The sequence below is a fragment of the Apodemus sylvaticus genome, chromosome 3 (genome assembly GCF_947179515.1).
Source record: "Apodemus sylvaticus chromosome 3, mApoSyl1.1, whole genome shotgun sequence".
Classification (NCBI taxonomy): domain Eukaryota; kingdom Metazoa; phylum Chordata; class Mammalia; order Rodentia; family Muridae; genus Apodemus; species Apodemus sylvaticus.
Window position 1 is genome coordinate 135374434 of NC_067474.1, and position 23708 is coordinate 135398141.

Here is a 23708-nt window from a genome sequence, read left to right on the forward strand (position 1 = left end):
TCTGCATTTTTCATGATAATCTTCAATTTAACATGTTTTTCTATATATTTCTTTTATCAGAAATGTTTGCCATGTAAATCTCTGATTTTTATCACAAAATGTTTTTAATTCCACCTTCAATTCATTTACAAAGGTTTTTTATGTCTACCACTTTATCTGTATAATTTTCCATGAAATAGTCAATTTTAATGTGTTTTTCTATATATTTCTTGAATTTTACCAGAAATATTTTCCATGTAAATCTTCAGTTTTACCTGAAAATGTTTATAATTCCATTTTCAATCAACTTAGAATTATTTTTATGCCTATCATTTTATCTGTATAATTTTCCATGCTAATCTTCAATTTTAACATGTTTTTCTATGTTTCTTCTATCTTATCAGAAATAGTTTCCATGTAAATCTTCAACTTTATCAAAAAATATTTATAATTCCACTTTCAATCAACTTAGGAATACTTTTTTTTTAAATTATTTATTATATGTAAGTACACTGTAGCTGTCTTCAGACACACCAGAAGAGGGCATCAGATCTCATTACAGATGGTTGTGAGCCACCATGTGGTTGCTGGGAATTGAACTCAGGACCTTCAGAAGAGCAGTCAGTGCTCTTAACCGCTGAACCATCTCTCCAGTCCCTTAGGAATACGTTTATGCCTACCATTATTATATCTATATAAATTTTTCCATGATAATCTTCAATTTTAACATGTTTTTCTACATTTTTCTACAATTTTATTAGAAATGTTTTCCACGTAAATCTTCAGTTCTATCATAAAATGTTTCTACTTCCTTTTTTAATTAATTTAGCAATGTTTTTATGTCTGCCACTTTACTCTTTAATTTTCCATGAAAACTGTCAATTTTCTATATATCTCTTCTACTGTATCAGAAATATTTTCCATGTAAATCTTCAATTTTATCATAAAATGTTTTTACCTTTTTAATAAAAGAACATGCTTTTCAGACCAAAAAAAAAAAAAAAAAAAAAAAACCTCTCAACACTGACATGATTACCAAAAGTCCTCCAAGAGAGCAACCAGTCATGGGTGAAGGGTAGTGTTTATCAAGTAAAGTTCAGAGAGCCACTAAGCCTAGAGAACATTACATTCTGCATGGCTTATTCAGCCTGCTTTCTTACAGAACCCACGACCACCAGCCCAGGAGCGGCACCATGCACAATGGGCTGGACCCTCCTACTGCAAAAAGAAATACCTTATAGCTGGAGACATTTTCAACTGAAAGTCTCTCTTATCAGATAACTCTAGATTGTATCAAGTTGCATAAGACTAGCCAGCACACCATCCTAAGCTTTAGGTTAGACCTCAGCTTTAGGTTCCACAACATGGTGACTGGGTTCTATATTGGCCATAGAGATGTATAATCGTCATGGGATTCCCTTCCCAAAGGCTTTCAGATGTTCACAAACGCCTTGGAAGGCTTCCTGTGTGTAGATATACTTCTTCAGGGTTTCCCACAATGTAGTGAGAAGCATTCTTCTAAGTGTCAGAACCAAGTTCTTACCCTGATCCACATCCCTGTGCCTGAGCTGCCCCAGCTTCTTGGAATGTTTCTGTAGAACAAGGTCAGTACACATAGATGACTAGAAGCATTGAAGGAACAGGTTCTCTGCAGACAGGCTTTAATCAGGTATAATGGAGTATTCCTGAGATGTCCTGTTGATCAGCATCTGCTCTAAAGAATCCTCATTGAGGATTTGCTGACTCAGTAATTAAAAGCACTTGCTCTGAAATTGTGAGGATTTGAGTTTGGATCCTACTACCCACATTAAAAAGTGGCTGTGGCTGGATGTGCTGGTAATTCCAACACTGGGGGTCAAGGACAGGCAGATCTTGGGATCTCACTAGCCAGCCAGCCTAGTCCAAGAAACAGTGACCTTCAGGCTCAGTGACAAATCCGGTCTTAAGAGAATCGAGCAGAAGTGACCCAGTATCCTTTGGCCTCCACATGTGTGTGCATGGGAACACACATACAGACCCCTCCTCTGAGCAGTTCCATCCTTCCCACAGCCCTTACCCTCTTTCTAGCATCTTACGAGAAATAGTCTTCCACCGAAAGTAATTCTGTTCCTTTTTTTTGGGGGGGGGGAGGGGGAGTTGAGACAGGGTTTCTCTGTGTAGTCCTGGCTGTCCTGGAACTCACACTGTAGATCGGGCTGGCCTCCAACTCAGAAATCTGCCTGCCTCTGCCTCCCAAGTGCTGGGATTAAAGATATGCACCGCCACTGCCGGGCCAACTCTACTCCTTTTAAGTTATCCTTATCCAGAAAAGGACTACTACTATCACAGGCCAAAAGGAACAGTCTAGAGAAGACTCCAGGAAGGAATCCAAGTCCTGAGCTCCTGAGCCAGGATCCATGAATGGTACACAGGCATCCTGAGCCCTTGTGGGCTTTATGTCCTGCTGCCTCTTGTTCCCCTCAGGGACGCACCTGGCGCCAGCACCCTGCCGGTCCCTTGAGGCAGTTCCTACTTTAACTCTGCTTTTATTATTTTCCAGGTGAAACCTTTGTCCTGGGGAATAACCTGGCTCGGTCCTTGGAGACACACACAGACCCAATGGACTCTGCCTTGAAGCCTGCCAACCTCATCAGCACGTCCCAAAGCCTTCGGACTCCTGGCTATCGGCCCTTGCCTCCCTCCTGTGGCCTCCCGTTAAGCACCGTCTCTGCTGTGCGCAGGCTCTGCTCCAGGGGTAAGCTGATCAGGGCTTTGTGCGCCTTGTGACTCCCTGCCCTGTCTTCTTCCCTTGTTCCTGGAATGAAAGAGTACTAAGGGAAATTAGTCTTGCTGCCCTACTGGGTGTTAGGACTGGGGCTATGCTCACCTTTGTGCCTTGCCCAGCCACCTGGGATGTTATTGGTGTTCAGAGCTTGGTTTAAAAAACAAACAAACAAACAAAATCCATAAATTGGAAGCCAAAGACCTAGAACTAAAAGGGACAGGGAAAGGGATTGTTCTTCCAGCTTTTAACTGTTTATTGAATACCATCTGTCTTTTGTATGGGATTATACAAATTAACTTTTTAAAAATATCTTATACAGGAGATATGTATACAGGAGATAAAAAGATACTTGTAAAACTGTAGCTGCCCGCAGCCACATGTAAACCGGGTTACCTGTTGAGAGAATTTTGGGGTTATAGGGAAGAGGGGCGAAAAGAACGTACGGCCAAGTCAATGTTCACTGATCAAAGCCGTAAACTTTAATGGCGCCAGACCTTTTAACAGTTCGGGCAAACCCTTCCCCCCAGACTCCAGGCTGAGTTCCGGTGGAAGTTGTCTAGCTTCTCTTGGAGGTCTTCATCTTGACTGCTCCGGCAGCTGGGTGGGTCACCTGTTTAATTCAGGAATCCCTATACCTGGAGGAACAATGAACTTAACCTTTAGTACGAGCGCTCCACCCTAGGTGGAGCAGGATCCTGGCTAACTGGGAGAAGTTAACCTTGACCAAAGTCAAACTCTGACCAAGTGCAAGACTGCCCCAATATGGCTCTGTACATGTCCTCCCTTTTTTTATTAATTTGAACACGAGGAGGTAGAAAACAAGTGGATAAATATCCTTCATAAGAAGGCGGGCCTTAACCAGGAGGGGAAGCATTGACCGTAATTCCTCTTAAATATTGTATAACGTCTTTTTCAGAGGAGGGGTAATAGGCTCCCTTATTATTTTAAGGACAGCCTCTCGACGTTAACCCCTATGCAATTAGGTGTACTTCCTGGGGACTCAGAAGCAGAAATTCACCTCCCCATGCAGTGCTTTGCCTCGCACGTCTCGCTGGTACCCATGTTTGTTCAAAAACAAACACACATAGATCTGAGTTCTATGTGGCTCCCTCTTTGGAGATCCACTTGTGTAAGTTTTGAAGCCAGGGGGGTCTGCAAGTGTCTTTAACAGACATGTAATCTCTCCATCCAGGTGAGCCTGGGTGGAGACAGCCAGTCTGCTTAACAGACAAGGTCAAGAGTTAAAGGTGGAATAGGATTAACTTGTCCCAGAAGTATCCAATTCAGTTGTAAATTAACAACTTTAAGGATCCAAAGCTTGGCCTCTGAGGTGGGAGAGGTAGCCTTGTGAATCAAGAATTAAGCTGTTACTTCTCAGGAAAAGTGGAGACTATATGTTAAATTAACACAGCTGGCTGAAGATTGTTAGCCATCTTCAAAATTGGAATCTTCAATATTGGAATTATTTCTAGACCATTCTATGGTTGAGTCAGCTGAACACAATAAGGAGAAGAGTCATTTTAACTCTTCTAATTAATTTTTCCTAAGCTAGCATAACAGTCTCCATGTTCTGTCCCACAAAGTCTAAAAGCTTGAAGCTAGGCAATTTATCTAACCTGGGACATTTAACAATTGAGGTAAGTCAAGAACATATACCCAATATAGCTCTTATGTTACCATGGTCTGGGCATTCAGCAAGCACAGTCAGCATATCTTCTGCAGCATTCTGTGGAAAAAACAGAGGACATGCCTTCTCCCCCAATATTAAATCAGGATCATGGCATATGTTAGTAAGTGAATTCCTTCATTTCACCTAGACATCAATATGTCTAATTACAAGATGTCATATACATTTAGCAAGGAGTTTCTTGGCATCCAAATTTTAAAATTTTTTTTAAAAACATGCAAGCATAATTTAAATTATATGCACAGGGACACAATTTCCCCTCTCTTCTTTCTTCCAAGAAGATATTGTTTTATTAATTTAAGTTGGAACACAAAGTATAAACCATAACATAGGCAATAACTATGTAATTATATAAAATATAGTTGCTTTTTCTGTTAGAGCAGTTGCAACTAGACAGCCTAAAAATGAATCATTAGTCACATGTACATATTTTTTTAATCTTTTAAATTAGAAATATGAATATCATTTATCTGTAATAACTAAGTCCTCTAGGATTAACACCATTACGTGGTAGAGGTAGAAATTGAGGACATCAATGAATACCATCTGTCTTTTGTATGGGATTATACAAATTAACTTTTTAAAAATATCTTATACAGGAGATATGTATACAGGAGATAAAAAGATACTTGTAAAACAATAAAGATACATAATTAATAATATGAAATTGCAAAAAGGGACACCTAATCCCAGTTGTGCCTTCAAGGCCCTCTTCTTTTGAGAGGGACATTTTGTTTGAGACTAGATAAATGGCCATGCCTCTCCTGGGGAACAGGGAGAACTTCCCAGAAGAACAGGATGGAGCTAAAGGTAGGGTGTGGAGTGGGTCATATCAGAACTGTATGGTTTTGGTATTGCTAAAATGTAATGTCAAAAGTGAGGCCTTATATTATGGAAAACTTCCAAACTGAAGAGTTTAGAGTTGATCATGCTGACAGAGCTAGGCCACCAATGGTAGCTGATCAGAAGCAAGACACAAACAGAGCTCTCTCTGAATAACAGAGTGTTGGCTTGAACCTGGACTTGAGGGACAAGACTAGAAAGAACGGGCCAGAACAGCAGTGAGAAGAGCCTGAAAATTAGGACAGTGTTAGACGTGAAACTACTCACTAGATTAATTTAGAAAAGCTTGAAGACAGTGAGGAAGGAGAAGTGGGGACTGTCCCCTATGTTTAGATATCTAGATGCAGTTTGCTGAATGGTGTGCCATTCACTAAAAAGAACTAGAGATGGAAGGGAGCGGCGCATGAGGCATCTTGGAGATACACAGCAGACAGCAGCTAGTGTAGGTCAGATTCACAGGAAGAGTGCAGTGCTGAAGTTAAGTGTTCAGGAGTCATTGGTACATCAATTACTGTTGAAACTTTACAGGTAAGTGAGTTCCCAGGAATAAAAGTGGGATGAAAAGAGCAGCTTACCGAAGATGGGTGCCTAGTAGGTAAAGTTGAAAAAGTGGGAGCAGGAACAGGGGGTTACTCAGGAGGAAAGGCACCCAATGTGAGGAGGAGGAGGAATTGGTTGGATGGTGGCTGGACACTCCAAGAATGTTTAGCAGCAGACCTGAGGAATACCTGCACAACTCGATAAATGGTAGGTAGTTGGTGATTGTCGTATCAAGAAACAAAGGGAAGGCACTGCCATGAGTTGAGAAAATATCAAGGGAGAATTTGATCAAAATAAAGACAGATGAGAGAGCCTGTGAGTCAAAAGAAGTTCGTTCCGAGTACAGAGTGCAGAGTGCTTGGGCCTGATTGCAAATAGACAACTTGAACTTGTGGGAGGTTGAGATTATAGCAGAGAAAAAAGGAATAGCAGGAAGTAGTAGGGGTCCAGAGCACAGGCAGATGGATTAGAAGATACACTCTCTCTAGCACAGGAAAAAGACTGCCAGCAGTGAACAGAGAAAGGACTGAACAGGGAAGGCTTTAGGAGTAGTGAAAGATTAGACCAGACATCCAGACAATGAGAGACAGTGGGTAAAGAAAAGAATGTTTGCCAGAAATCTCAGGGGGCCAGCTGTGGGTGAAGACTAGCCTGTAAGAGCTAAGATTTCTTTTGTTTCTTATTGTCTCCTATAGGAGGTGAGACAAGACAGCTTGGAAATCAAGGTTTATGGTGTGCTAGTAAGATAAAAGAACCAGGAAGGAGGACAGCGGAAAGAATTCAGCAGAAGCACAAGGGGGATCATTGGCAGCTCAGCATTATGGCATAACAGCTCTGGGATCCATCTCAAGAGAGCTAGAAAGAGCCAGGCACTGGCACTGGTGGCGCATGTCTTTAATCCCAGCACTTGGGAGGCAGAGGCAGGTGGATTTCTGAGTTTGAGGCCAGCCCGGTCTACCGTGTGAATTCCAGGACAGCCAGGGCTATACAGAGAAACCAGGTCTGGAAAAAAAACGAGAGAGAGAGAGAGAGAGAGAGAGAGAGAGAGAGAGAGAGAGAGAGAGAGAGAGAGAGAGAGAGAGAGAGAGAGAGGGAGGGAGGAGAGAGAAGGGGCGAGGGAAGGGAAGCAGAGGAGAGGAGAGATGAGGAGAGGAGAGATGACCAGGTGATATCAGAGAAGAGCATGGTTAAAATTCTGAAGCAGTTTGTTCCCAGTGCTGACATAACACAGAGCTTTATTGATAAATAATAGTGTTCAGAAAGAACAGACGGTTGGATATGGGCTTAGCCTCTGAAACACATGAATTTCATAGGAAGATGATCTGGAAATACCAACAGAAAGCCGGGAGGGTGTACTATCCTCAAACCCTAGCCTCCCCAGCCCAAAGTGTGTAGAAAGTGTAGAAAAATAAATAGATCCCAGTAACAAGAAGTAAAAGGTGACTTTATAAGAGAGATTTCATTAAGCTAAGACAGACATGCTCCCTGTCTGTTATACCCCGACCCTAGCAGGGGGCAAAATGAAGTAGAAAGAGCTGTCAGGCAGAGATAATAGCTAAGACCTGGCTCCCTCAATTTCCTTGCCTTGAGACATGGATAAGTTGTCTCTCTCGCCTCAGGTCTCTCTTATATGCAATGTACTCCCATGAAGAATGGAAATTCTCACACCAACCTGGTCTCTCCACAGGAGTGTTAAAAGGAACAAGGGAAAGAAGGGATGTGGAATCATTCTGGAAACTAAATCATTCCCCAGGTATGTGGGGAGTTACAGTATTTTTCATCTCCACCAAGGCAGGCTCTGGTCTTGGTAGGGATGCATTGTGATAGGCTTTCTCTCCTTCTTAGCACACATGGTACTGGGGTATCAGCTTTCTCCTCTTTAAACATGAGTCTTTCTGCCAGGTTATACTCAACTCTCGTACATGAAGAACCTCTAATGCTGGATTCTATCTGATGAGCTCTAGATTGCTTGACTCAAAAAAGAATTTGAGTCTTATTTCGTTAATTCAGAAGATCAGACATAAGCGCACTGCCCTGCTCCCTTACAGATGCTCTCTACCTGACCCTGTCATACTCAGACTGGTATCGTTGGTCTTCCCTGAGTGTGGAGGTGAGGACCCTGAGGTCAGCAGGAGCAGGCAGCTAACTCATCTCCTTAACTGGGTAGGCCTAAGCTAGTCCCTTCACCCCGCTAGACCTCAGCCCCTCCTTTCTATGCTGAAGGCGGGTTAACACCTCCTTCAAGGGATGTTTAGAGGTCACAAGAGCTGAGACAGTAGGTCTTCTAACTTGTAGACGACTGTTGTGAGCTCCAGCTACATTCCTGACTGCCTCTGCAGTACTCTCTGCGGGTATCTGTCGCCTAGGCTGTCACCAAGACTCCCCTTGCCCTGAGCACCTGTCTTCCGCGGAGCCTTCTGTGTTAGAGCATCACTCATCTATGAAAGCCACCTGAGCACAGTCAGTGACGCACGTGCTTCTGCGTCCTCCCCGCCCTGCCCCTTCCCTCAGTGAGCAGATATGCCACACATGTCGCCTCACATTGTTTCTCCTTAATCCCCTCCCTTCCTGCTAACCTTAAGCAGGCCAACTGTTCTGCTGCTTCAGGTCATTGCTCAGATGTCATTTCACCAACACCTCTGGTATCAGATTAAAACTCCTGCCACCTGTCTTATTGAATTTATATTCTAATAGAAGTTGGCTGACAAACATAAACACATAATAGTATTCAATGTGTGAATTGTTACCTCCTTTGTAATGCTATGACAATTACTATAAAGTAGGTTGCTCACAAACAACAGAAATTTATTTCTCCCAGTTCTAAAAGCTGGAAAGCCAAGATGAGGTGTTGGCACGTCTGATGTGGTCAGGACCAGCTAGCCTCACCTAGCCTGCAGACATGGTGGGTGTTCTCCCTCCGGCTGCCTTCAGACAAACAACACTGACCTTTTATTAAATTTAGGCTCTGCCCAAACTCCTAATATAATCACTTTTGAGGGTTGAGAATTTCGACATAGGAATTTGGGGAAAACATAATACAGTTAACAGTATGTTGTGCAATGGATATGTGTATAAGCCTGCATGTGTATTTATATGTGAACACACATACTTCCTATCCCTGAGTAAAGGCTTCAGCTGGATGGTCCAAGAGGGACACATTTATACAATACACGGCTCAATCACATCTCCTCTCTCCAGACTATCTGCGGCTGGTTTCATTTTTGGCATCACGAAGGACTAAAGTAAAGGGGAAAGTGACTAGTTCACAGAGCCCTCCCACTTCCAGTCTTCTTAGCACCTAAAACCCTCCTAAGGGTGTCCGTGCCTCTAATCATCTGCTGTCTTAGACTTTCTGCTTTTGTCTGCTCAGTGCCTGACCACAAGCTGGAAGGAATTGCTTGAGCTCTACTACCCATAAACAAAAAAGGCAAGGTCAGGCTGGGCCCACTAGTGTGCTTTAGCCCTAAGGACCCAGACTGAAGTCAGCAGGAGATTCTCAGCCTCAGGAGGAGACAGGGAAGGAATACCATTCTTCCTTTATGTGTCTTGTTTGTTTGTTTGTTTGTTTTTTTTTTTTTTTTTTGGAGACAGGCTTTCTCTGTAAAGCCCTGGCTGTCCTGGAACTCAACTCTGTAGACCAGGCTGGCCTCCAACTCAGAAATCCGCCTGCCTCTGCCTCCCAGAGTGCTGTGATTACAGGTGTGCACCACCCGCCCAGCTTCCTTTATGTGTCTTAGCCCTGCTCCCGGGTAGTTATGTGACACAGGGTATCACGTGTGCTGTCTACAGAGTTGTAACCAATACAAATACAGCTTTGAGGGACTGTTTATTTCAGCTTTGAAACTGATGTGGTCCTAGGAGCCAAGACCTCCTTAGATAAGCTGGAGTTTGCCTGAAGAGATGAAGAGACTGAAGGAAGGGAAAGGCACCATGTGTAAAGATATACCAAAATAATCAGATACCAAATCACACAGGGACAAAGAAGAGCTGTGTTGTAACCACAATTGAGATAAAAGCTGTAAACAGGGTCCTAAATTAATACTGAGATTCCTGGCAGCCAGGGCAAAAATTGTTTTGTTTGGTTTCATTCTGCCCTAGTATATGAAACTATAGGGAAGCCATGTATTCCTCAACCCTTGGGAAAGGACCCAGAATATGCTTTATCAGTTTTATCTCTAGTCCCCAAAGAACCAGCTATAGTTTCACACAAATACCATTATTTCTCTGGTCCCAAAGCCAAAGCAAAGGTAAGTACCCATTTTTTCCTGTCCCACCACCAAACTTGGGAGTAGCCCCTGTCTTAGACAGGGTTTCTGTTCCTGTACAAATATCATGACCAAGAAGCAAGTTCTTTTCACATTGCTGTTGATCACCCAAGGAAGTCAGGACTGGAACTCAAGCAGGTCAGGAAGCAGGAGCTGATACAGAGGCCATGGAGGGATGTTCCTTATTGGCTTGCTTCCCTTGCCTTGCTCAGCTTACTTTCTTACAGAATCCAAGACTACCAGTCCAGGGATGGCACCACCCACAAGGGGCCCTTCCCCCTTGATCACTGAGAAAATGCTTTACAGCTGAGTCTCATGGAGGCACTTCCCCAGCTGAAGCTCCTTTCTCTGTGATGACTCCAGCCGGTGTCAAGTTGACACACAAACCTAGCCAGTGCAGCCCCCTTATATTGATACCTACCTCAGGTTTAAGGTAAACCACTGCTCCAGTATAAAGTTTCCAAAAGCTGGACCTGCATTACAGAATGAAGGGGTGACTTCTCCTTATGGAGACGTTCTTCATTCCCTGGGCAACCTCATATCATCTTCGTTTCTTTTTTTTTTTTTTTTTTTTTTTTTTTTTGGTTTTTTGGATTTGGTTTTTTTGAGGCAGGGTTTCTCTGTGTAGCCCTGGCTGTCCTGGAACTCACTCTGTAGACCAGGCTGGCCACAAACTCAGAAATCCGCCCGCCTCTGCCTCCCAGAGTGCTGGGATTACAGGCGTGCACCACCACCGCCCGGCTCTCCTATCATCTTCTAACATTTGAATGTTGCTCTGTCACTTCTGGGTCCATGGAGTGTGCCAGGGGACCAGTGGGCACGGACGAGCAGTCATTCCATGCATTGTGCTAAGTGCCCTTGTGTCTTCAGGGTCAGACCGACATCTGGAGAGCCGAGATCCACCTCGCCTAAGTGGCCGGGACCCCTCCTCATGGACAGTGGAGGATGTGATGCAGTTTGTCCGGGAAGCCGATCCTCAGCTTGGATCCCATGCTGACCTCTTCCGAAAACATGTAGGTGCCTCTGACTGACTTCTGTGTGTGCTCTAACCAAGAGATCTTAGAGGGCATGGCTGTCTGCTCTGTGTCCATTGAAACATAATGCAAGCCATGCTTTCTTAGCGGACCCCACTGGGCACTGTGTTTACCTCAATCTCAGCACAGGCTCTCCCACTGGGTGTGTGGCCTAGGGCTCAGTTTCAGGTTACAAGGATCTCTTCCTCACTCCTGTCTGCCTTGGTATGAGATTTCAGCCCAAGTTAAAGAGTCATATGCTAGCGGCCCTGCTTCCTTCTTCATGGGTCCCCCTCCTCTGCCAAACTGTGGGCCCAGTGCTCCCTTCAAGACATCACATGGTTCCATGGCCAGGCATTGTTCTTGCCCTCCGCTCTGACCACACCCCAATTTTAGGGCTCAAACCCATTTCTCTACCTCTGCTGCTGCTTGGTGCCATTCTTCCTATGGTCACAGACATAAAGTCTACTCCCGTCACTGAGCATGTAAATCTTTTAGGTAGGTGGGTTTGCAGAGTCTCTAGAGCAGGCCTAAAGGTCACCGCTGCCTCACGAGGCCTTGGGTTCAGTGCACAGAACATTTTGCTGGTCAGTGTCAACACCATCTGCACAGGTACACTGACTAAAAGCTTCTTAGGGGCTTAGGACAGGAAAGCAGCCCCCAGCATCAGAGAAGAACAAGGTGGAAGCAGACTGTCCTCTAGTGCCTGCCGGGGGAGAAGTGCCCAGTGACAGGAACGGGAGAGGGCACGCTTCAGGGTCCCAGCAGCCCGCTGCACTGTGCACCTACACTGCTCTGGATGGCCTTGGGGTGGCACCTTAGGCAGTCAGACCTCTGATGGTTGCTCTACCCCACCCCCAGGAAATCGATGGCAAGGCCCTGCTCCTGCTGCGCAGTGACATGATGATGAAGTACATGGGCCTGAAGCTGGGGCCCGCCCTCAAGCTCTCCTTTCACATCGACCGGCTGAAGCAGGGCAAGTTCTGAATAGGAGGCCGCCAGCCAGCTCCCAGGCACCTTAGCTCTGGGTGACCTCAGGACTCTAGGAGGCTGGAAAACCACCACTGCTACCCTTCCTGCCCTGATGTGTCCTTCCATGAAGGACGGAGGAGGGGACAGTGGGCCCAGGGCCGGTGCTGCGCTTCCCCTTAGCCTGCTGTGGCTCCCAGGCCCTTCTATTTATTTCTCAAGGCTAGCCAGCCTCTCACCACAAGTTTAGACGAGCACCTTCCAAGAGATGAGGAAGACGCCAACCCCAGGACCTTGAAAGGCCCTGGTACCGAGGCCCCTTGCCACCTCCTGGGCTGGGCATAGTGCCCTATAGCCCAGCTCACGCCTTCTCACTGGAGCCCCAGACTCTAAACTTACGGTGCAGACCTTTTTTAGAGATTCTTTCTTACTGCTAATTTATTGCTTCTGGCGTTTGGACTTAATGCTTCTCTTGCACCAAACATTTTTTGGAAGAAGGAGACCGTCCTCTGTGGTCCAGAGGGCCTCTCCAGATAGGTGTGTCCCTATTTCAGAAGACAATGCCCTAGGGCATGTCTTCTCTGGAATGGACAAAGTCCATGGCTCACTGAGCATAAGGTGAGGGTCCCTCTTCCTACACTGAGTCCTTTGTAGCCCCAGTCTTCATCTCTGATGGAGTTTCCCCTTGCCCTGCCCCACAGCTCCCTGCCCTGGTCAGAATTGCTGCAAAAGATGGGGCCTAATGCCGTTAGGTCACAGGCCCCAATGGTGGGACGGAGGACCTCAAGGCCAGAGGGGTTTTGCCCTCCTCTAGCTCCTGTGCTTCCTCCTGAGCAAGTCAGCAGCACTGCTGCCCCCACTGCCATCTGAACTGTTTTATGTCAGTTTGTTTATAAATAAAATCCAATACAAATGTCCGTGTCTTTTTAACTAGTTGACATCCAAATCACTCAGCAAGCAGTTACCCCTTCACTTCATCTTGGTTCTTACACATATATAACAAGGAGCCTTGAGCTAGATTATCCCTGGGAACACCTCTTGACTCACAGTCCAAAAGAACAGGCTATTGTCCACGTGCTCACAGACCCAGCACCTTGCAGGCCTCAGGCTCTTCCACCAGTTGCTTCCCTCGGTCAGGTCAACTATATCAAGCCAAGAAGCAATCCAGAGATAGCAACTCCCAGAAGCCTCCATAGGCTGCTTTCTCCTCCTCGTGGAGAAGAGAGACAATACAGACAGGCCTTCAGGGACCCATGCACTAGCCAGGGCCTGGCACTACAGATCCTATAGCCTGTTGGCCCACAGTGGGAGCAGATTTACAGAGGTGGAGAAGGCTGCCTAAGATAACATCCAGGGAGCCACCAAGCCTCACTGTTGCCCAGGGAGGGAGAGCGGCGAGACAGCTGGGACAGCCGTGGCCGACTCTGCCACCCTGTGAACTAGCTCCACCTCTTCCTTGCTTGTACACCATTGCCTTTTTATTTCCCTGCAGCTCCCTGCCCAAGCATCTGCCTCCAACCCTACATGCAACAAAGGTTCAGGCATGCCTTCAAAATGGCTGCCCACCAGAAGGCAGACAACTACTTGACTGAACCAGTCAGTCTCTGTGGTCTCCCCCTTGTCCCCAGTAATCAGGGACACTAGAAGTAGAGTAGGGAACTGTGTGTAAAGTATTTATATGGGAGCTGACAAGATGACTTAGTAAATTGATCCCCAAAATTCAAAGGTAAGGAGAGAACCAACTCCAGAGTTGTCCTCTGATGGCCACGTGTGCGCCGTGACCCATGCCCCCTTTCCCCACATTATACACAGTAATAAATCAGTTTTCTAGTAATCATAAAAAGTCCTTAACTAAGCTAAGCCATCAAGGAACCAGCTGCCACACTGGCAGAGGCTGCATGTCACTCAAGCAGCAGGCAGCTCTGTCCTTCAAAATGGCTAGCTGATTTTCGGTTCCTTCTAGATAGCAGCAAGTGTCTGTTTGGCATACAGAGAAGACTTGTGTCAGAGGAGCCCTGGACCACACCATGTACAATTTTGGATCATACTGGGAGCAGCTAGGTCCTGTCAGTGTCCAATGGGGATTGGGGACTAAGGAAGGAAGCGGAGACTTTAGACAGGAGAGCCTAAGGTAACTGGTGGCTTGTGTGAGCACTGCAGCTGGAGAGGTGGCGTAGAGGGAAGAAGTGTCTTCAGGCCCTCAGTTCTACACGGCCAAGTGCGTAGCGGGCGAGCAGCTGTGTCTGCTTACATTGTCTAGCAAACACTATGGTTGTTGAAGACTGTCTCTTGCTTGGCCTCCCCACCCTGCTTGTCTGAACCAGAAGGCATTGTTGGCCTTGGTGAGATCACAGAGGCTGTTACACAGGCCCCGCCCACTCCCTAGCCCCTGATTCTGTCTCCATGCCTAGTCCTAAGTGTCATGGGTCAAGGGTTGTGGGAGCTCAGGGCTGACACCTCCTATGCCCCTGCAGGAGCCAGCAGGACATGAAGATCATAGGCCTCCTCTTTCCTCCTCTTCCTGCTTGCCCTGAATACCCCCACTGCAGCTGTGGTGGCTCTTGGACTCTGACTGCCTCAAAGACCCAGTCTGAAAAGATGCGGGCTGGTGCTGCCTGCCACCCAAGTTGGAGGCTGGGGGTGTGGGGGTGAGTGGAAGCTTGTGTGTGCCTGTAGCACAGCCTGTAAGGAAGCTCCCAAGCCTAGGGTAAGGAGCACGGCGCGCTCTCGGTCCTGAGCCACCTCGAGTTTTACGTATATATGCAAAGGCCCTTTTTATGGGGAGGGACCATAGTTTTCTGGTGCCAGAACCCCAAAACCTGCCAACCCAATCATAGTTTCAGTGACCCACACTAGATTCCTAGCAGGTTTGAGTTGGTGGGAAAGGCTGCCCTCAATTTAGAACTATGGCCTCTTCTCTGAGGCCCACTTTAAATACCTTGCTAAGGCCTGGAGACTTTTAAGAACCTTCTGGAAGTCAGGAAACCCCATATAAAGACTTCAAAGATTCCTCCTAACCCGTCAGGCAAATCCCTTATCTGCCCACCGGCCCAGAGGCCTGGATCAGTCCCACCTGGCTCTTTCCTGGGCACCCAAGGGAGTTACTTGGTTACTTGCCCTCTGCCCTTTCTTTCTGACCCTGCCTAGCCTCTGCCCGTCTACAAGCCTCCAGAAGCCTCAGCACCTGTGAGTCCATTGGGAAGCCCCAGCCAGTCTGAGAGCCAGGCCCAGGAGGAGCAATCAGCAGTGAGAACTACCAAAATCCCTTCTGAGGAAGACCACCATGAGCCTCAGGAAAAGATCAGCACAGACACAGATGTGGGAGTCTCCTGTGATGTCCCAGGGGAAACAGTCCCTGCTGGAGCGGCCTTTAAAAGAGTCCCTGCCCAAGGACTCTGGCCTCAAAGCAGCTCCCAGCACACATACTCTTTATGTGGGCCACTTAAACCCCCAGTTCTCTGTGCCCGTGCTTGCTTGCTTGCTGCGAGACACACTAGAGCGGCTGGAGCTGCCAGTGGCCCGTGAGCAAATCGAGGTAGTGAGGCGGCCACGGAACACTTACGCGCTGGTCCAGGTGGCTGCCCCCAAGGCAGTGCTGGCCTCCCTCCCCTGGCGCCTGCAGATGGCCTTGGAGGAGCAACTAATCCTCAAAGAGCTCACAGCCCGCGGCAAGGAGCTGGTGCTGAATGAGGGCTTGGAGTCGGTACACCACAGGGAGGTAAGTGCTGGTTAGGGCATGAAGAGGCCCTAGTGTGGCTGGCTTGAAGAACTGCACACCCAGGAGGTGTGACTCAAATGACTGACCCTCCACTAGGGAGACTAACTCTTAGGGACCCTTTTGCATTCCAGTCAGGTTTGGGCCTGGAACATACCAAGTCCTGTTTTCTCCTTGTTCCTCTGACAAACACTAGAAGCTAAGCTGAGGTAGGCAACCTATGCACAGCCCTTGTCAAACCCTCCAAGAACCTCTGCCAGTCCCCAAACGAGGTGGCTGTGTGAGAACAGGCAAGCCCTTACTGCCCACTGGCGAAAATTTTACAGGGGACCAGAAATCCAGTTCTAAGGCTTGGAACTTAGGAATCACGGAAGGCAGAGAAAAGATGCTGGGGTAGTGACATGCAGGGCAGGCTGTGGGTATGTATCTCTGGAGCTCAGGCTGGAGGTGGGGCCAGAAGGCACCCAGACCTGCACATGTAGCAAGGGAAAGCATGGAACAGGCCAGTTTTGTGGAGGTAAAAGGTTATAACCAGTTTCCTTGGTCTTTTATCCCAAGGACAAATCCATGGGGCTTGAACTGTGGAACTAAACGGCTCTGTGATAACCTTTTGATACATCTGCACCTACTATGTTTCTAAGTTCCTCTTCTCTTGGGAGTTGCTGTGCTATTAGGGCTCTGTCCACCTCCACGAACTGAACTAGCTGAGTGTCAAGCCCTGTAGAGGTGAAGGCACCAGAGACCTGGGAAATGGGAGTGGCCACTGACTGGGCATTTGCTGCCGAGGGCGGTAAGAGGAAGGTGACTGGCTGTTGAGGCCCTATGGAGGAGACCACGCAGAAACAAACTGCCAGAGCCCTAGAGACAAAGCAGAAGCCACAGAGGGACTCAGCAAGGGCAGAAAACGTTAAGATTCGGAGGACTTTTCATTAGCCAGGAAGTAGCTGGCAGACATTCAGGGACAACAAAGAAGGGTCCCTCAGGTCAGGGGCCTGCATCTCTGCCCAGATGCAGGGACATCTGGGCTGAGAACCTTATTACATTCCAAGCAGAGAAAGACTGGCCCATGGGTATGCTGACTGCCAACTTCAAAGTGGCAATCATCTTACCCACCCAGGCATCTTACAGCAGATGCCAAGGAAGAGCCCAACCCAAGAACTGGCTTGAGCCCTTGGGCCAGCACTAGCTTTTGCACAAGTGCAAAATTGGGCCTGGAAGAGGACTCTAGCAAGAGTGTGATGGGGATCTGGCAGTCTAAGTTAGGGTCCCCTGCCTTCTGCCTTTGCCTATACTTCCAGTCTTTACCCTCACCCCAGCAGGAGGACAGTGGTCCAAGCCCAAGCCACAGCCCCGGCCCAAGCCACAGCCCCGGCCCAAGCCACAGCCCCGGCCCCAGCCCCGGCTTCAGGCGCTCACCACTGCCCCACGTGGCAGAGCCTCCTCCTAACTGGGGCTCGGCTGGCCGTCGGCAGATGTCGCAGATGTCTCAGAACCGACCCAGTGGCGTACGCTCTGACAGTGCCATTGTGCACCAGAAGATCCTGGGCCAAGAGCAGCTATTCCAGGGTGCCTTCCTCGGCAGCGAGACACGCAACATGGAGTTTAAGAGAGGCGGTGGTGAGTACCTGAGCCTGGCTTTCAAGCACCATGTGCGGCGCTACGTATGTGCCTTTCTCAACAGTGAGGGTGGCAGCCTGCTGGTAGGTGTTGAGGACAGTGGCCTGGTGCAGGGCATCCACTGCAGCCATCGTGATGAGGACCGCACACGCCTGCTGGTAGACTCCATCCTGCAGGGCTTCAAACCCCAGGTCTTTCCTGATGCCTACACCCTCACCTTCATCCCTGTCATAAGCACAACCATGACCAGCACGCCTCTCAAGGTGAGCTGCAGTCACTGTGCAGGACAGTGACTCTGCCCTGTGATATTGCTGAGCAGCACGGGTGGGAAGCAGCAACAGGAGCTAGCTGAAGGAAAGGAGCCTACCAGGCTGCCTTCAGGAGCTAAAGTATGGGACTACCCAAGGAAACTGGGACTACCACCGTCGACGTGGCACCCTGAGCCTTCACTGCCCCTGCTAAGGTACTCCGCCTGACGGTGCACACCCCCAAGGCTCAGGGTGAGCCACAGCTGTACGAGACAGACCAGGGAGAGGTATTTCTAAGGCGTGACGGGAGCATCCAGGGCCCACTGTCCGTTGGCGCCATCCAGGACTGGTGCAGGCAGGTGAGGAGGATCTGGCTAAGGTGGGTTGTGGTCAAGCTGACTCAGACCCTACCAGCCATTAACCCCAAAATGCTAGGCAAGCCTAGAGAAGGGAGGGCTTGGATAAAAGGAACCCTGCCCACCTCCTCCCACAATTCACAGCTCAGTGGTTAGAGGGGAAAGTCCCAGCAGTCATTTTAAAATTTGTACCCCACTGCACAGTACAAAGCTACACCTACCCAAACGGCTAAGGGATCAGAAAGACTAGACTACTGAGATCCTATAATGAAACCAGAAAGGGGGTATGCACTGCACTGAGGGAGGGCCGGGTGAGGAGGTGGGGGAGGGTTGAATCCCAAGGAGAAGCCTTTCTGTGAAGGAACCACCAGATGGTAGAAAGCAGAGGGGACACAGTCAGGGTACTCAGGTCTATCCCAGCCCTTGAAAGGCTGCACGGGGAGCTCCATAGTGGATGGTAAACAGGCAACCTCAGCCCATCCCTGGAGGGAGGACAGCCTAAGACGAGGGCAGCCTAATTACTGCCTCACTGTCCTCAGAAGTGGACAATGGAGCTGGGCAAGCTGGAAGAGAAGGTGAAGGTGTTAACGCTGGAAAAGGAACAGCTTCAGCAGCAGTTGAGACAGCGGCAGCCACTGTCCTGCAGCTGCTGTGTCCTGTGAGGACATGAAGATGTGGGCTAAGACTTGAAATAAAACATTCCTGGGCCACCTCCCCTCCCTGGCATTGCACACACAGGAGCCACATGGCTTCACCCCAGAGTGGGCACAGTCACATAGCAAATAAACAGCACATCTGCAAGGAGCTCTGTTTTCAGGAAATTTGGCTAGTCTTCAAGAGCTGAGCTCTAAGGGACTACAACTCTAATTCCAACTAAACGCACCTTTTGCCTAGGCCAATTAGAGGGCTAGGGACTCGGTCACCTTGGAAAGGCCACTCACTTGCAGTCAGCAAGACCTACGTGGTAACCAGTTACAGGGCACGAGCATGCTGCAGCTCTCAAGCAGTCTGCGGGACTTTCGTGCCATTACTCCTTCACTGCATGCACTGGAATCCCTGGTTAGTTCTAAGACACTTGGCCAGCTGCCAGAGGCTGCTGCATCACAAGTCTCATGCCCAGCCCACACCTGCACATCTTGCACTGGCACAGCACTGCAACCACTCAGCACCACTGCTCCGCACTAAGACCAAGGACTTAAGGCGACAGTGCCTACCTGTGAGACAGTGACAGTGGGCAAGGGGCATTCTGTCACCATCATATAGTATCTGGCATCTTGCTGGCTGTAGCAGAAAAGCCATTCACAGAAGGGGTCTAGCCAGACAGGACTACTGCCTCTCCACTAACACACACAAAAGCCAGAGTTAGATCCTGCCACACCTGACCTGTCCACATGCATTTTGTCTTAAGAAAGCCACCTGTGCTAAATCTTCCTGCTGTCCTCCCCACCCCCCACCCCCACACCTCTACATTAGATAATATCTGCCTAGCACCCACTTCCTTCAGAGCTGCAGGACTTTAGCTTCCCCTCCAGGCTGGCCTTGAACTTGTGGCACTCCTGCTTCACCACCACACCCCAAATCCCAAGATGCTAAGATTATAAGCAAGAACAACTTTTTATCCCCAGCTCCTTTTTTTCTTTCCATAGCAATGTCAGTTTCTCCCAATAAAATACATGCTGCAGGTTGGGTATGGTCTGTGTTCAGAACACATGCAGGCTTGTGGTGGGTGCCTAATAATTACCTAATGAGACAATCTGCACTCTGAGCTCCCAGATAATCATGGAGTATTGACAACATTTTACAAGAGAAGGGTTGCCATGACAGTAAGCATTTAGTTATCAGCTCTCTCCTGGAGGCTGATGGCTATATTCAGGGTAGGCACCAAAAAAATGCTAACAAGCACTGGATCCTCTTTGATACATGTGCACTCATGAGCTGGTTTTGGAAATTCAGTTCCCATAGCCCACTCACCAGACACTGGACACCCCTGCTTACTAGTACAGACCAGGTTTCCCTGGATAACTCCTGCCTGCACTCACAATGCTTCCAGGAGCCAAACATGATCATAAATGTTCATGACAGATCACCAAACTCTCTTTACACACACACACACTGGTGTCCCCAGAGGCTGAGTTGTGGCTCAGTGATAGAGTACTTTATTCACTAACATAAGTAAAGTCATGGGTTCTAGCCCCAGGATAGCCAAAATAAATGAAAAAATAAAGCCATTATTCAAAAGGTGAGAGGAAAGAATGTTTCTGGGCACCACACATCCATGTGCCAAGCATGGATGGTACCACCCTCAGAAGTACTTTCTCTGGAAGCTGTTTTTGGTAAAAGCAGGTAGGCATCGGAACACAGATGCCATCTACCCTTGGCATCTAAGTCCGAGGTCAGCACACTAAGGACACGAGGGAGAAGCCACTGCGCACTGGTAATCACTAATAATGGAGGACTGCCTTCCAGCACCATGGTCAGCAGTGTGGCAAGCTGTGGGGAGCCGAGGGGGCTTCCTTTTGCTGCACAGGTTATATATGTAGCTATCATGTGGCAACTGGTCAATAGTGAGGCCATCTTCATCAGGACAAAAACATTAGAGATGACTCTTCCAAACCATTCCACACCCAGCCAAGCCCTCACTATCGTGACAACAGCAGTAGATCCTCGAGTGGGAAGAGCCTAGTAAATCATCCCAAAACCAGACAGGATCCATATAGAAGAAAGCTTGTGAGCTCACAGAAATGAAAGCAAATACAGGATAGGATGCTTTTGAACAGGATTTAGAAGGGTGGGGCTCTGGGTCTCAAGGGTGACTGACACGAATAGGGAATGAGGAACCTGAGGTAGGAGTTAGGCAAACACATGGTGAGACACATTTTCCTCCCCAATGCCCCGACTTAACTTGTAGCAAGTGAAGGATGTCACCACCTATATGCAGCTAGGCCTGCAGCCCAAGTGAGTACCAATGTCACCAACACTGCACCATTCACTTTGGAAAGAACCCTGTCCTAGGACCTTTAACTTCTTTCTGAGCCTGAACTCTTGAGGTCAAGAATGAGTGCAAAGTGGGAAAGAAAACAGCTGGTTTAGACAGCCTGTGGTCGGCCGCCTGGCTGTCTGCAGCGTGTAAACAGCCCTGTTCAGACGGCCCATGGATCCTGCTGAGTAGCATACTGCAGCACCTGGCTTTTAATCTTTTAACCTTGCTGAGAAGTCCTCACTGCTACAAGACATCTTAGCTTGCTACTCAGACTGCTCAGCCTCCACTGGCAATGAAGCTCAGTGCCCGTGGAAAAGCACCCCCACTCCTGACAGGAGAAAACACACCAATGGTTTCCGCATTATTTATTAAGTTATGAGTATACATCAAGCTAACCACCATACTGTAGGCACATGCCCATGCCCATTGCTATGTCACATTAAGAAAATAACTTCAAATTGCATTTCAACTGCAGTAACACCGTTCTGGAAGAAAAAAATACCCTCAAATCAATGGTGCATACACAACAGAGGGCTTTAGAACCAGTTAGCCTAGAATTCCTTGTTTCTTGACCCCTTGATGCAAGGAGTTTTCTCAGCCCCAGGAATAGAAAGTGTAGCCAGAGACCCAGGTTTTTATGTGACACTTTATACAGACAGAGCTTGTCTGATGTACCAAAGAACCAAATATCCCTCTGGATGGCGAGGGCAAGCACAGCTGGCACCTAGTCTCCTGTAACTCAGCAGTACTGAGACTGCAGCAACACCCAGTTAGCAGCCCAGCACTGGGAGTCCTGGCAGCCCAAGGAAACAACAGCAACTCACTCCAATCATAGTGACTCAAGTGGTTGGAAAACAAGGTGGTTGATGGCCCTTCACCAGCCAGTGGCTCCCATCAGGTCCCATCCAGAGTCCTGTTTCCCATCGCTGAAGCACACAAACTGCAAAGGTTTTGTCGCACAAATGCATGTGTTGCAGGATCCAGTATAAAGACAGGACACGCAAGTGACAAAGTTTTCCAAATGCCTTTCCCCCATAATAAAATAATCTTAATAAAAACATAATTTAAAAGAAGTGTCAAAAGCAGGATGTAAAATCATAGCTGTAAACTATCAAAAGTTGAAGTTGAAAGCTTTCTTGAAGGATTTCCTGTTTAAAAAAAAAAAAAGCTAGAATTATATGATGTTTATTAAAGTGTCAGAACTTAGTTGCCAGCACACATAGGAAACAAGGCCTGTTCCTGTGGGAGAATGACAGGAGCCTATGTTTGTAAATCCACAGACCTTCAAGGCCTTGCAGCAGCCTGTCTCAGTCAGATGCAAGCACTATGTCCACAGCACCAGCCCACCGACCATTTCAAGGCTGCTGAGGGACAGGCAATTCCCAATGATTGACAAATGGAGAAATGTAGGTGTATGCTCCTCTGCATGTGCTTATACAATATGTGGAAGGCAGAGGTAGACAGACATCTTCAGAATCTGCAGCTCACAGGAAGAGCTAAGCTGGCTGGCCAGTGAGCTCTTGGAGAGTCTGTTACCACTTTTTCAGTTTTCTACTAAACCTTAAAAATGTCACTAACTGGGGCTGGAGAGATGGCTCAGCAGTTAAGAGCACTGACTGCTCTTCCAGAAGTCCTGAGTTCAATTCCTAGCAACAGCATGGTGGCTCACAACCATCTGTAATAATGGGATCTGTCTGATGTCCTCTTCTGTGGTGTCTGAAGATAGCTATAGTGTACTCATATAAATTAAAAAAAAAGTCACTTACCATTATCAATCCTGACTTATTGATGGAAACTTCAGTTCAGTGATTTCAGAGTCAGGGGAGCTGCTCCCACTCCTATCACTGTAAGTGTCCCTGTGGAATTGAGAAGGTTTACTTATCTCCCATCAAAGACTCACTTTACTTCCCCACCTTTGTAACCATCGTTATACACAACATGTGTCCACATGTGGCAACTATCTCTACCACATACTTGAGGCTGTGGAGGGAATTCCTTTCTCTAGCTGCAAGAGAGACAGCCCCTCCCCAATAGTTCAACACTGATATACCACTCATCTAGAGAAACCAGTTTCAGATAAAAGAAATAATAGGGCATATGCCTACCTGGCGGTGACCAACTTAACAAGGACAGGATATGCTCAAGAGCAAAAACAGAACACAGAAAGAAACTACAAAGATGAGACCTGGCCAGTAAGATAGGGGCAGCCTAATAAAACCCAAGGGAAAGAATGGGAACCTTCACAGTATACCGAGGAGTATGTGGTCATGTACACAATGAACAGGCCATGACACCTATAGCTTTTTCTTAGGGCTGTGTAAAACCTCACTGTGGTGAGTTAGCGTTCCCACCTGGGTGAGAGCCGGCAACCTTTCTGAAGGTAATGTGGGAGACGTCCCACAGAGGCCAGGAGGAGGCCAAAGTAGGGTGGGGAGGGCTTGATAGGCCTGGACAGGAACTCGGGGTGATACTGCACTCCAACAAAAAACGGATGGTCTGCAACACAAATTTAGAAGGAATAATTAGCATTTGAAAAAGTCTATTATCAAAATGTAAGAAAACGGAACCCCCATCAAAATGTAGGAAAAGGGAACCCCACAGCAGGAGACAGCTAACACATTGCTATGCACTGTGTAACTCAAAGCTCAGCCCCTGCTCTCCAGAGTCTCATCTGAATATCCTATCACTTGCCTAGGCTAAACTACACTGTTCACATGAAAGCTAAAGAGCAT

At 47.6% G+C, this 23708-nt stretch overlaps 3 protein-coding genes across 11 annotated transcripts in view; 2 read left to right on the plus strand and 1 right to left on the minus strand.

The window, feature by feature from the left end:
* The window catches only part of Scmh1 (Scm polycomb group protein homolog 1), a 136383-nt gene extending 123406 nt beyond the window's left edge, over window positions 1-12977 (plus strand). For all 4 annotated transcript variants that reach the window (XM_052177218.1, XM_052177220.1, XM_052177219.1 and 1 more), the window contains 4 exons: window positions 2519-2713; window positions 7501-7566; window positions 10949-11091; window positions 11953-12977. In XM_052177218.1, the coding sequence (XP_052033178.1) occupies window positions 2519-2713; window positions 7501-7566; window positions 10949-11091; window positions 11953-12078 (530 nt within the window). In that variant the 3' untranslated portion in view covers window positions 12079-12977. The remainder of the gene's footprint in view (window positions 1-2518; window positions 2714-7500; window positions 7567-10948; window positions 11092-11952) is intronic.
* The window catches only part of Ctps1 (CTP synthase 1), a 72195-nt gene that overhangs the window by 20343 nt on the left and 28144 nt on the right, over window positions 1-23708 (minus strand). For 3 of the 4 annotated variants that reach the window (XM_052177222.1, XM_052177226.1, XM_052177224.1), the window contains exons 17-19: window positions 23328-23472; window positions 22743-22832; window positions 21327-22124 (exon numbers count right to left, since the gene is read on the minus strand). In XM_052177222.1, the coding sequence (XP_052033182.1) occupies window positions 22748-22832; window positions 23328-23472 (230 nt within the window). In that variant the 3' untranslated portion in view covers window positions 21327-22124; window positions 22743-22747. Of the gene's footprint in view, window positions 1-21326; window positions 22125-22742; window positions 22833-23327; window positions 23473-23708 lie in introns of those variants that run through there. The other variant, XM_052177225.1, reaches the window with a different exon arrangement.
* Slfnl1 (schlafen like 1) lies at window positions 15220-18684 on the plus strand. Of its 3 annotated transcripts, XM_052177227.1 has the most exons (5): window positions 15220-15778; window positions 16640-16667; window positions 17153-17655; window positions 17856-17999; window positions 18536-18684. In XM_052177227.1, the coding sequence occupies exons 1-5, from the start codon at window positions 15344-15346 to the stop codon at window positions 18656-18658; spliced, it is 1233 nt and encodes a 410-aa protein (XP_052033187.1). In that variant the 5' UTR covers window positions 15220-15343; the 3' UTR covers window positions 18659-18684. The 3 variants fall into 3 exon arrangements, with proteins under 3 accessions (XP_052033187.1, XP_052033188.1, XP_052033189.1); XM_052177228.1 differs by lacking the exon at window positions 17856-17999; XM_052177229.1 differs by lacking the exon at window positions 16640-16667 and having other exon boundaries at window positions 17311-17655.